Raw genomic sequence first — 13,669 nt, forward strand, 5'->3', positions numbered from 1 at the left:
TTCTACTTTGTTAGTATATCAGATGGATCTCCTTTCATCGTCTTAAAACAAGTACTATCTTCAAAATTACTACTGTACCTTTAATTTGATTCTAGAATGCTCTATTCGACAGAAGAATTTCTTTATCCATCCGAAAACAACAGTTCTTAGTGTTGTAGACCCAGTTCCAAATATTGGAAGTGGTGGTGCAACCATAAACGCTATGATTCATGTCACTGAGTACATTAGTGCATTGGAAGGTCACACTGTAAGTTAAATTTGTAAATACAAGTTCCAAAAATTGATACCAATGTGTGCTTTTTAGACAAAAACGTCTGTTTGAGCTAAATGCAGACAATATTTTGCATTAGCGAGTCTGTAAACGCCACAATTTTTATGAAAGTCACGTCTGTAGGGTTTGACAGAATTCGTGAAGATATTGTTCTTGTATATTTTTCAATCTTAGTATCATTGAACCTCCTTCATTGTATTTTTAGGTGATCACATCAGATGTGTTATATAGCAAGAAAATTCTCATCTTACATATGGTTAATATCACCTTTCAATTTTTGATAATGATAAATGAATTCTTTGGTACTTGATATTTTAAGACTGAAACCAAACCATGTTGTATACAATGTTTTCTTTTAGACAACTGTTAGTCAACATTGATCTGTGCAATTTTAGGGAGAAATTTTTAATTATGGAGAGCTTTGTGATTTTTGATGAAATCTAGAATTTTTAATAAAATAAATGTAATATTTTGTCAAATGCCATAAACCAAAATTCTTTGCTAGGTTACTTTAATTAATTCAATGATTTTTGAATATTTTTCATTACAACACTTATTTTTGTTCAACAGGGAACCATGACACCATATTCTGCTTGTTCATCGGGATTTTTACCAGCACCAGCACTTTTGACATGCCATGACAATAACAACCAGGCTGTTGTCTCTGGTGCTACACAACTGGATGTATTATTGCAGATGACTATGAATAAGGTACATTTTTTTATATACGAGAATAGTTACATTAAAACAATTGAGGTTCAAAATGCCAAAAAAGGAAATAAGAATTTCAGATCAATTCTGAGCTTGGAATAAATGAATTTTAAAGCAAATTAAGGAGGGGTATTTAATTTAATTTGGGTATATACCATTACCAAGCTCCATTTTTACCCAGCAAGTTCAATTAATTATTATTGTACATATTTTGAAGACTTTTTATGTATTATGTATACATAATGGAATCCATTTTTGCAATTGATTGCCAGAGATATCAGTCGTTACAAAGTCTTTACTTCTCTCATTGCAGCTTGCAAGTGATTCACCTCCTGGATTTTGGATTTGCAGTTGTGACAGACTGATCAACTTACCTAAGGAAATAAGTGAGTTTTTTTCTGTCCTTGGTCTGTCCTAGTTTTATATTGATGCTAAAAAATGGACTACTGTATTACATGAACTTATTTTGATAGAAGGAGCAAATAAAGGACTCAATGTAGCATGTAACATTGAAAAGAATTTCAGTTTGAAATAATAAATTTTATTTTTCAAAGATATTGACTGGAGTGAGGAGAATGATGTTTATTTGTTCACCGTTCCTGTGAATATGGAAACAGCTGCTAATAAGCATGGCGTTGTCAAATACAATGAAAACGTAAAGAACGTTATTCTTTATATTTATTCATCAATAATGTATGAATTTGGCTTTAGTGATTATCAGTGAAGGTCATTTTAAATATAAGCGTCTTTTTGCTCTCGTTCGATGCATTAGAGTACTTTAGGGTACTTAGGAAAAATGGGTGTCGGGTATGTGCCATAAGGGTCCTTTTTCAGAAAAACCATAAAACAGTATGAGAGGGTCCCAAAAGTACGAAATAAAAAGACTGAGTCTTTCACAGGGTCATAAAAAGTCACGTAATTTGGACCAAATTAAAAAATGCAAAAAATAAGAAGATTTTAAGAACATTAATTTAAGGCTTAAAACTCAAAAAGTTAAAAATATCCAAAGGCTTGAGCTATTTTGGATGTTCTTATAAAAAGCCTCTTCTGTAGACACGTGACCTGCAATCTTATTTTTTTAACAACAAACGAAACTTACTCTTTCTTTTCTAGGAACTGACGATTGACGATATCATTTATAAAGGATCTACTGAACGAATAAGTGTTTGTAAAATGAAAGACGAAAAAGTTCCGATCGTGAGTATACTTATCCTACAAAAAATTCTCATAATTCAAATTTTAGCAAGTCTTCAATTATACAACCAATATATTGCTCTAAAATTATCACTTTACTTGATCTTCCCCAAACTACAAATTGCGGCCTAACTTGCATATTCAAGATGGGCCATAATTGGGTCAGCATATCCTAATTTATAATAATCTCTACACAAACACTAGGTTTTTTATATAGGGGATGCTAATCGTGTATAAAATGCGAGACTTTTAAATATTAGCTTATTTAACATCTTAAGATCAGTGTGTAATCTTTCTAATATTTTAGATTTCTGGTGTAGTATTTCTGAGCACCAATTTCATTGAGGCATTATTGAACGTCAGTATTTTTCATCCGCTGGTCTTATGGACTTATCTGGGTGTTGATAGCGGCTCTGACAATGTTGGAAATGTAAGAAATGATTCGTTAACATTTTGAGTACCCAAAATTGACACATAATCTTTTTAAAAGCAATTTTAAAATTAGTCTTTCTTCCTGTATATGTTCGAGTTGTTAGTTATTTATATATTTTATACACACAACATATACATTATATAACACTTTTCTTTTCGTATATTTCTCTTCAAAAATTAAAAACAAACATTACACAGTGTTTCACGCACAAGGCGATCATCAGATGTGGATAAATTTTTTCTACGAACAAATTCTACTTGTAGAAATCGAAATACCTAGTCCCAAAGAGAATATCTAAATGAAGCGCTAAAATATAAAACATAATAGAATAGTGATTACATAATTTACATGATTAAAAAGTAGAATTTTAGCCTGGGAATCCAAGCTCATAATCTTAGAAAAAAACAAGAAATACTTCACATCACAAAGTTCTTGGTGCAGGTAGATTAGTCTGACACAGAATGTTATAAACAGTCTGTGTGTGAACCCTTGTTGACAGACTTTCTGAACTTTGGAAACCCAGGCAAACACACATAATCAACTTACCATAAAAACTCTTTCAAAAGACTTTCAAAACTACTAAAAACCACATCAAAAAACATCAGCCACATGTATTTAGACATACAGCCAACAGCCATTTTGTTTCTAAATGAATCTGTGTTTTCATTTTCATTTGTTTTCCTTTTTTCTGCAGAGTCAGCTTTTTCCATAAATTATGCGTGCGCATCGAAATTATCAAAATGCGCGCGAAAGTACTGCTAAGTAATACGCCGAGAGCTGGCCAATCAGGCCGAACCTGCATTGCAGGGAAAAATCTCCCTGCAGGCGAGTTACCTGCGCCAAGCGTTAAACAAGCAGCAAAAATATCATAAACTAGACTGTGAACAAAGTTTAACGCTTGGATTTCCAGGCTAGTAGAATTTGTTCGGAGAAAAGAATTTCATCCACATCTGATGATCGCCTTGTGCTTGAAACACAGTGTAATGTTTGTTTTTAATTTTTGAAGAGAAATATATAAAATGATTTAGCTCTACTTGTTATTGAGCACTATTTTCTTCACCGTTCTTCATCATTTGAGAACACTTTTCTTGTAAGAAGAACCAATATTTTTAGAGATCAAGGAAATAATGTTTAAAAATTACATTTTTCAATCAATATTCATAAGAATCTATTTTTACGAAATTTATATTTTGATGAACGACTCTTTTGAATGATCTTTTGAATTATGTTTACATCTGGGTGATTATTTTCTTAATGTAATGCTTTTATTCATCAGTAGAGCGCTTAGCCAACCGGAATCGGAAGTGCAATAAAATTTTATTTGAAGCAGTGAAATTATTTTTTCAATAATTTCACTGCTTTAACTACTGTATCGTTTGATATGATTACAGACTTTTATTGAATTGAATTTGCATCTCTCAAATCAATCTAAGATTTAATATCTTCTTTTTTGAACTGGCCCAATATGTAATTTCATCGTTTCATTCAATTTTTAGAGACCGTTCGCTTCTGAAATGCAAGGTGTTTACAGAACCGACGAGAAGAATATTGTGGTAAGAATTGTCGCAAACCTAAAACGTTGATATATTCCTTTTATCTCATTTTGAAGTATATTTAACTTCATTCTGCCCTAGCTTAGCAGAAAAAAAATTACATTGTGCCGAATCCCCAAAAGAAGAAAATTTTGTTCGGAGCAGGTTTTGGTGTAAAGTGAACGTGGAAAATCTTTTAAACTTGTATAATGTATAAAATGTATAAAACCTGAAGAGCCTGTGGATCGGGGAATAGACGTCAATATTTTAAGTTATTACGTTTTCGATTCGATTTCTTAAGATAATAACATCTTGGTCTGCATTTTAGCTATCGCTTTTCTTTGACATTCTATTATGCATGGCATCCAATGTCTCTAAAGAAGACTACGTCAAAGGGGAAAGAAGTGGTGTGTACGGAACCGTACATTTTCCTGACCTGAACAAAGTAGATGTGACGTTAAGATCAAACGCACGAAATGTGTTATGGGATGCGCTAAATGAATTCTCAATGCAGGGTGGTAAGTCTTTAGTTCCATATACTTGGAGAAAATTTTGCAAATTTGAGTTTTGCGGAATCTTCTTTCGAAGAAATTTTACCCATGAAAGTTTTGAGACTCAGTAAATGAGTCAGATATCTTTAAGTCATGAGTCGGAAACTCCAGTCAGTAAAAAGGAGTAAACTAATGGAAAGTTTCTAAGTTATACAGTATCAAATTTTGATAAGTTATGTTTCGGAACAGAGCTTATCATTTAGTTGATACTGAACATGATTTAGCCTATACTAGACGTCACCCGCGTTTTTTTTACGCAATTAACGTCTATTCCACTTTGCGACTTTTTCGAATGTTTTGAGCCCGGGCTTTCGGGCTCTAAACATTCGATTTTTTGACGTCACTTTTAACTATCGAAGCTCCTGCAGTAGCAAAATAATCGAATTTGCGTCAAAGCACTTGAAAGGCTTCTTTTTTTCGAAAATCGTCAAAGTGGAACTCACTAAGAAACGAGATAAAAAATCCCGGTTTTTAGTGAGGTGCTCGCTAAACATGATTAAGAATTACCTAATACCTTATCGGGGAAAAAAATGTCGGAGTTTTATTTAGTCGGGTTTTTTTTTCGTCGGGAAAAATTTCGTCAACTAGAGGTATTTTCGTCACTTTCCCCCGACCAAAATTTCAAATTCGTCATTTTCCCCGACGAAATTTACAATTTAGTCGCTTTCACCCAACTAAATTGTTCAAATGAAATGGTTTCCTTCACTAGCTCGAAAAAAAATCTTGTAACTCGACGTTTAAAGCACTAATTTCGGTTAATAAAGGTGTAAAAAATTAAATTTTGGTTGGGGTTTAAAAAATTGGGTAAAAGTTTTGGTCGGGGATAAAAAAATCGGGTAAAAGTTTTGGTCAGGTGATAAAATATCGGGGAAATATTCGTCGGGGGAAAAGTTCGTCACCCCTTAAATTTTTGTCACTTTCCCCTGACATTTTTTCCCCCAATAAGGTATCGCTTTATGCACTATACATTGTTACGCATATCTGTTATATGCACTAAGAGTTTAATGGCAACCACCCTGTTAAAAGTTTAAAACAAGTTTTCGGTGAAGAAATATTCCAAATTTATAAGAATCCGATTTTCTGACTCATGACTCGTGACTGTGGTGTTCTCTTCTAAACTTGAAAATTTCCCGAAAACTGCTCACTCTTATATTGTCAATCTGCTTTTTTTCAATTTTAGTTCAACTGAAGGGAAGTGAGTTCCATTTCATTTCTCATGATCCACAGACATTACACAAGTTGTATTTGCAATACCCTCATCACCAAACCGTTCAATCGATTCGTGATATCACGCTAACGTTCAAACGCAAAATATCCAGTCTGGTAAGATCCAAAATAACATACCACAGAGTTTTCTATAACAATTAAATATCAATTTAAATTATGATTCGCTTTTTCTTTAAGACTAATCTATATGAATGCAGATAGAGGAAATGATCCTTTTCTCAAAAAAGGAGCAATGTGAATATTTTTCTTAGTGCTTTTAACTACAATAATAATAATAACAAACTGGTCTTTATTGACAGAAATATGAAATTTCTTCTAAACTAGCACCTTTACCGATCTACCCGATATATATATATATGTATAAAACATTTGACCCCTATAGGATTTGAATGGTGAGGTTGAATCATCAGTCATTATCAATTCACTCGTACCTGAAGATAACGTACAAAGGAATACCGTCATCTTGAACTCTGTTATTGAGGTAAGCTGTTTACTTTTTTTTTGCTACGAAAGACATTTTCTGAAAAAAGGTTTGGCAGTGTCCGCTGTCAGAAAAAGGGAACTTCTCAGAAAAGTGTTTTTTTCATAAAGGCTTTTTCTCTTAAAGTTTTGGGGATCTCGGAAAGTTTGCGATCGGACAACCAGGCTCTTAAAGGCATGCAAAATAATATGCTACGGCTTAGCTGGTTTAAGTTTAGGTTTAACAATTTTCCCTGAGACTCTTTTGTTACAAAATAGGCTTATTGGGCTTATTAGGGTTTATAAGCTTTGAGTACGGATCGAGAGATTATGAAAATATAGGCCCCGTTTTTTCTTGAAAAATTGTTTTAATTCCACGAAAACTATAAACAATTAGTTGATTAGCTCTCGCATCGATAAACCAGCGTTTTGGGATTTAGAACGCCATGTTTCATACTAGTTTTTTTTCTTTCAGGAAAACGTTAAAGTTGGATCAAATTCTTTTCTAATCAATTTGTGCTGCGAAGATTTTTCAGTGAGTTCGTTTTTAAACCAAACATCGTGAATTTGTCTGATGTATGTCATACATAGGAAAAAGATGATTAATTATTAATGCTTTAAAAAAATCTTTGTTGAGGATTGGCTGTTCTTAAAATTTTCAACGCTTTTCGAGTCTCAAAAGGTATAGATTCTTAATATTTCAAGGGGTAAATCGAAGTATCATCAGAATTTCGAATTTCACCCTTCTTAATTTCTTTTAAATTCAGCCACTTCCATACTCAGAATTGTTCTTAAATTTGTTTCTTATTTGTTTTTTTGACTCGAATTGTTCTGCGAAAAGCTACAACTTGGCCCTTATGATCAGAGTAACTATTAACATTTGCTATTATCCTCATTTTCTTTCTTTCTAAGGTACTTAAAGGTGGGCCAGGAAAAACGGAGATTGCTCTCCCAGATGACATTGTTTTGGAGTCATTTTATCTGAATTTTGACTCCAATAATGTAGACAAACGAACGAAAAGGATTTTATTAATGTTTGGAATACAAGATTGTCTACAGGTAGGGGCAATGTACATCGATCAGGTTACTTATCCCGTTTGGGAGACGTATCCCGTCAGGTAAATGAAGCAACGGTGACATTCAGTCACCAATTGGGAGACATTTCAATGTCCTGTCATATATAAAAATGAAAAAACTGGAAAAAACTAGGGCAAAATGTAGAGTTAAAAACTAGATCGGGGAAAGACCTTTGGCAACTTCCTTTATTAAAAGCAAAGAACATTCTTCGTCCCTAGAAAAAAGGTTCAAAAGGGAACTAATAACTTAACTTGATAGAAATGATTATTGTAGAGGGTGTTTATCTTCTCCTCGTAGAGTGCTCGATAAGTAAATAGAGCGTTACTATAATAAAGAGTTAACACAATATCTAAGTTTCAAACTCAGAGTTTCATGGTGCTCAAGCACCAATCATTGGTAGATAGAAATGATTAAAAATAATTACCAATACTATCTTACACTTTTTATAGACAGCAGCCTGTATGGAAAATAGCACTGTTTTCAATCAGTCATGGGAGACATTTTTTAAACGTACCACCATCTTACCTCAAGAGATCTGGGATCCAACTATTGTAAGTTTTATTGTAAGAATTCCGTAGTAATGTTTAACAGTGTTTATTCTTGACTTGTCTTAATTCTGGCTTAAACATTGTGAAAAACTTCTTTTTTATTACTCCGAAATGTTTTTTTTTATAAGCAAGTGTCTACCCCTATAAGGCTCGTATTATGCTTAAGCATTCTTTTGTTTTTAAACAATAGAGTCATTGTTTAGATACAAAGAACTTAGCTGTATATGCTTATAAACGTTATGCGTATAGAAATAATATGTATTGAAAAATATGACCTGATACAAAGTCGCTAATGTATACAATTATGTTGGCTTTATATTTAGCCTCAGACATGTGCCAATACATTCCTTGCATGTCCATTCCTAGCAAACATTGATTGAAATATTTTCTTTCTCATAGCCGGAAAACAATAAATGTTTGTTGAATGCCAAACTGTTTCCCGTGTATTACCCACGAGGAGAAATCAACATATTACCGTTGTTATGGCTACATGGTTCGATCGAAGATCCTGCCATCATGAATTTGTAAGTTTGGGCAAACTGTTGGTTTTAAAATCTTTGTTTTCATGTTGCACTCTTTTATAGTTTCTTTATCGTAACAACCAGTAGATATTTGTTGTGACTCGGCTGTTTACATCTTTTCCTGCACTTTGATCCTGAGATTAATCTTTTTCGGTTCTTTTCCCAGTTTTTTCTTACTTTCTTTATTTTTTAAAATTACCTTAGAAATTCAGCCATTTTTAAGGCTTCTTTGTTCTCATAAAATTGCTTTTAATTGTTTCCTCTCGTGTAAATGATGACATTCTCTTACCGACCGACGGGGATGTTTCGCTAGGATCCGAAAAAACGAGCCTACTTTTATTTTTAAATGATTATGGGTTGTTCCATTTAAAATCCATGTAGGAGGGGTTTGCGAACCTTTTCAAGTCAAAATAAATTTTTCGGATAAAGAAAATGGTAAAAAGAACTGTGGCAAAATTCTTTTTCAAACTATAAAGCGTCGGCTCACGAACTAGAATCAGTCCTATCCCCCTGAAAGTTTAAGAAAAAGCTTTTAAATTTAAAATGAATTCCATTTCAACCCTGGAAAAATGAAAAAACTTCTTTAGATAAAGTATATATGATATAAATGCACTGACCCGATAATACCTTGAAGAAGATGATTAAATATTTTCATATTTTTTAGGTGGCGATCGTCTTGGAGACTGAGCATGAAAGAGATTATGGATCTATCTAATGCGGAAGAAGAATTCTCATGGCGAAAGTAAATAAATTAAGTACTTTTCACAATCTTTTTTAAGAGTGTCTACTGTTTTAGTGCGATCAGTCAGCATTATTTATATCCAACATTTACTAGGACTTTCAATGATTCGAAGTTGATTAGGAATACTTTTGTAATTTCAAAAAAGCCGACAGTATTAGCAAGCTTATTTCATCAAAGTATACGTTTCACTCTTCTAGAAAAGTTCTTTTGATCGCTAAATGGGACAAATTCTCTTTGAAAAACGATTTCCATATCAATTTCAGAAAAGTCTCATACATGAATAATGTGGATTTTACTGAATCGATATATCCCGTATATCTCTAATTTGATTTCAAGAGGAATTGGATCTTCATCGTATCGAGTAATAGAGCGTCGTTTTTTATGAGTCCTTCTTGTTGACGGTGGCGTTCAATAGATCGAAAAATACAGCGTCTTATCTCGAATAGTAGAACTTCGGATTAAATAGTCTCAAATGTAATGATTTAAACACATTCTTTTGTTAGGCAATTGCATTTTGAGATTGGTAAAAGACAATTAGAGAAAGCATTGAAAGAACGAATGAACATATGTTTGTTACCTTTCTTTCGAACTTCTATCATGAATGGATTTTTCGAAAATCTATTGGATGCTCTTGACAACGGTAAGCTCCTTTTAATTCTGAATACTGTTTACACCGGCCTTATTGGCGTTATTTTATCGTGTCTGACGTAATAAGGGCCGGCGTAAAGGGCCGACGAGGTAAACTTTGAACAAATTTCAAATTGTGATACTTACAGAGAATTAGTTCTTTCCGAAGATAAAGTATATTTTTTTCTTTTTTCTTTTTGCTTGAAGAAAACTCTAAAAGGATTCCTGTATTCTTCAAGATGTAAACAGTCGAATAGCCAATATTTGATGCGTATGTTTCTTGTGGTTTTCTTTTCTTCGTTTGTATGTGCGAAGACAGAAGTTGACACTGAAAGGAGATCAGCTATCCAAGTCAGTCTTGAGAAATTAATCGTGTTTTGTTAATGTACAATCAAAATAATTTTTTTTCTAGTTATTAAAACTTCGGATGATGCATCAGTGACTTCACGGACATTTGCTTGCATTGCTGACGTTCTTGGTTGTAAATCACAAAACCGCGGTGGTTTGAGAAGCGGTCCTGCTGCCAATCACTTATGGAAGAAAGGACTTTCTCTCTTAGAGGTTAGATCAATGAGACGGAAACATGTTCAGGCGTTACGGTATCGTTCCTAAACGAAAAGGTCCCGAAACAAGTGTGAATGTCAAAATTCGAAACTTCAACAAAGAAGACGATTCAAAGCTAAACGGATCGAAATGTTCCGTTTCGTAGCATAAAAACGTTCCGAAGTCAGTATGAATACAAACACCAAATTGAAGCGATACGAAACCGTAACGTCTGAACATGGTCGGAATCCTCAATGTATCTATACAGGTTACCTTTGGAAGTTTTTGATATTGCTAAGTAATATTTAACCATTAAAAACGGTTGACATCTTCATTACGTGAGTTAACTGTGATCATCCTTTTTTTGTAGTCCTACTTAACCCTTTACTTGTTATATTGACCTGGTTGGATCCTCAAATATGAGGATATTTACTTTCAGGCTGACAAAGTGATTGAAGCTGTCGATGTCATGGCAACCCAGCGTAAACAATGGACTAAAAGGTTGATTTTTCATAAGTATAAGTTAACCTATCTACCCGTGTTTACCCTAAATCTTACCCTAAATCTTACCCTATCAATTTTTCTATCCCTTATTATTTCGTATCTTTTTCATATTGGGTATTTCTTATATGAATTTTTTATTTTTTATTTTAATAATAGTCAATGATAGATAGTTCTACCTATTCCCGCCGGCTTTAGTTTTTTTTAAAGTTTTGCGTTCGTCAAATCCGGATGTGAGCGAACTACCGCGGCTCGTAAGGGTGCGTTATTTTATTCTTTCCATGAAATGCACCGTAAGGGTCGAAATCGAAGCAAAGATGATCGAAAGTGTAAAGAGTCAGAACAACAGTTAATTGGAAAATCTGGCAATTTTTTGCCTTTAGATAGACAAAATCTTCAAGAAAATGCACTATAAAGGTCGATTCCAAAGGCCTAATTTTTTCTCGCACCAACCTCATCATTGTTTTTAAATCGAGTACCCCCTTGAATGTAAATGTGTGTTCTATTGTGTTTTCAAAATATGTGATTTGGTAGGGATCTTCTGAGCTAGTTAAAAAATTTTTTATCCCCTGGTTGATGATGCTTTGTTATCAAATCCCATGGAAGAAAGTCGATTTTAACTGAATCCCCTAGAAAAATCAAAAAAGACTCCTTGGGAATTATTCTCTGTATTCTGAACCTGGGTTATTAAATCACATTCTCTAGGTTATTCTGAACCTGGAAAAGTTCGTCCACCCTTTTGTATGGAATTGAAATGGAATTGCTCACTATTAATATTTTTTTTGTATATTTAGACATGATCTTTTGGTACGTTCAGCAAGACATTACGAAGGAGCTTTTCAAATTCTTGTACGTAAAGCTGTCTCTACTGCACGACAGGTAAACAATGAAATCTTTTCACTGAAACAGGAGTTCCGTATAGAGGTGGTCAATGGAATAGGTTTCTGATATTAGACCAAGAAGGGGTCAAGTTCTTTTGAAAGTTATATTCTGAGCACAATGATTTACACCTTTCTTTTTAAGAACATCCAAAATTCTTTAACCCTATTCATACTAGGCTTTGCGAAGGTGCGAAAAGTAGGGGGCTGCTCCTGTACCACCCCTTAACTTTTGATCTAGTGGGTCTTTTTGGAAGAAATTTGGCACACAGGTTCCTTGTCATGTAAGGTAACTTTTGACAAAAAATTTTTGCCCAAAGTGAAGAAAAACCGAAAATTTCCTTTGCTTTTATAAATAGCTATTATATATTCTAACAAAGGCTTTAGAAAAAGGTTCCCTGAGTACAAAAGGCTAATTTTATCTTAAATATTCAATAAATTACGATTTAAACGATATATTTGACATAAAAGATAAATTTGTATTGGAAATGCATCAATTTTTGTGACACTTTACTATCAGAAATGTCATCATGCTCAAGGTGTGAATTTATTTTAGGTGTCAATTATTTTTTTTAAGCTAGATAAACGAAAATTTCATGCCAAAATCTCTATTATTTTAGGAGCTATTAACATTAGTTTCACCCCCGAACAGAAACAGCCCCCCTCCTAGTACCAATATAGGGTTAAGTCTTTGGATGTGCTTGATCTTATGAGTTTTAAGCCTAAAACATTCTTATTTTCAACATTTTGTGAGTTCTTTTGTGCGATTACATAAGAAATTCGGTGTTTTAGAATCCGCAAAATAGTTTGTTCTTATAAAAAAACGTGTACTGATTAGAGTAATGATTTCGTGAGAAAGGCCGTTCGAAGCTTTTCTAACGAATCGTTACCTCACGGCCGTATAGAAAAGCCTAGCGCGCGGTAATTAAGTTTGCGCATGCGTCAAAAAATGTAAACAAAATTTTACGCGCGAAAGTAAAAATCGGAAGCGGTGACGTGAGGCCACATGTCACATGCCCTACTATTCCCTATGTTTTCATAAGTTTTCAATCAAGTTATGCGCCCAAAATAACTTTGAATGCTAGCTAGTGTGTCCACAGATCGTACACAAAAGATTTTTTTTTGAATAATCGAATGTAAACAAAAATAAATTTGAGAAATCACAGCAGAGCAAATTTCTTGGAAATGGAAAACGAAAGTGCATTTGTACCCCTTTATAACTTTTTTATATGAATTTTTATGGAACTCAAATTTTTTTTACACGTTTCTACAATCATCAGAGCTTTCAATGCAGAATCATTTAATTTCCTGTCACCTCTGTGGGAATTGTACTTGACATTAGCCCACCGGGCACTTTTCTACTTTTTTACAAGAAAATGGACGATTATCATCGCATGTCCCTTGCAAAATTATGCAGATTTTGTGGCTATCACTTGACCGAATACAACTGCCTTGTCTCAGAACATAAAGAGGCGATCAAGCAATGTTTTTATATCGATGTGTCGAAGGATTCTGAAGAAATCCATCCAAAAAGCCTTTGTCATAAGTGCAAATCTGATTTGAACAATGTGCTCAAACGAGACAGTACTGTTCCAAATAAATTCATTGAGTGGCCCATTCACACATCAAAATGTATGACTTGTCTTCTAAATACGAATGGGGAAAGAGTCAGACCAGTTGGAAGACCAAAGAAGAAGAAAGCTGCAGGAAAACCGTCAATTGTCTCAGCGTGGATTAGAGAATTTTCAAAGGCATTGTTGAATATGTATCCCCCATCATTGGTCTCAACCGAACTTCCACCCCCATCACTGTTTGATGAAAAAATGAACCCTAATTTGAACTTGTGCATTTGTT

At 33.7% G+C, this 13,669-nt stretch overlaps 1 protein-coding gene across 1 annotated transcript in view; it reads left to right on the forward strand.

Annotated features, from left to right (window-relative positions):
- The window catches only part of LOC136823053 (L-fucose kinase-like), a 38,799-nt gene that overhangs the window by 20,457 nt on the left and 4,673 nt on the right, over positions 1-13,669 (forward strand). The window contains exons 3-22 of the mRNA XM_067079348.1: positions 96-247; positions 477-527; positions 842-982; positions 1,296-1,368; positions 1,537-1,637; positions 2,096-2,179; positions 2,484-2,606; positions 4,106-4,162; positions 4,470-4,659; positions 5,873-6,015; positions 6,302-6,400; positions 6,854-6,913; positions 7,291-7,437; positions 7,905-8,006; positions 8,403-8,527; positions 9,189-9,266; positions 9,770-9,906; positions 10,306-10,454; positions 10,876-10,937; positions 11,732-11,816. Of these exons, the coding sequence (XP_066935449.1) occupies positions 96-247; positions 477-527; positions 842-982; positions 1,296-1,368; positions 1,537-1,637; positions 2,096-2,179; positions 2,484-2,606; positions 4,106-4,162; positions 4,470-4,659; positions 5,873-6,015; positions 6,302-6,400; positions 6,854-6,913; positions 7,291-7,437; positions 7,905-8,006; positions 8,403-8,527; positions 9,189-9,266; positions 9,770-9,906; positions 10,306-10,454; positions 10,876-10,937; positions 11,732-11,816 (2,159 nt within the window). The remainder of the gene's footprint in view (positions 1-95; positions 248-476; positions 528-841; positions 983-1,295; positions 1,369-1,536; positions 1,638-2,095; positions 2,180-2,483; positions 2,607-4,105; positions 4,163-4,469; positions 4,660-5,872; positions 6,016-6,301; positions 6,401-6,853; positions 6,914-7,290; positions 7,438-7,904; positions 8,007-8,402; positions 8,528-9,188; positions 9,267-9,769; positions 9,907-10,305; positions 10,455-10,875; positions 10,938-11,731; positions 11,817-13,669) is intronic.

This window comes from Clytia hemisphaerica, unplaced genomic scaffold (assembly GCF_902728285.1).
Source record: "Clytia hemisphaerica strain Z4C2 unplaced genomic scaffold, Clytia hemisphaerica genome assembly, whole genome shotgun sequence".
Classification (NCBI taxonomy): Eukaryota; Metazoa; Cnidaria; class Hydrozoa; order Leptothecata; family Clytiidae; genus Clytia; species Clytia hemisphaerica.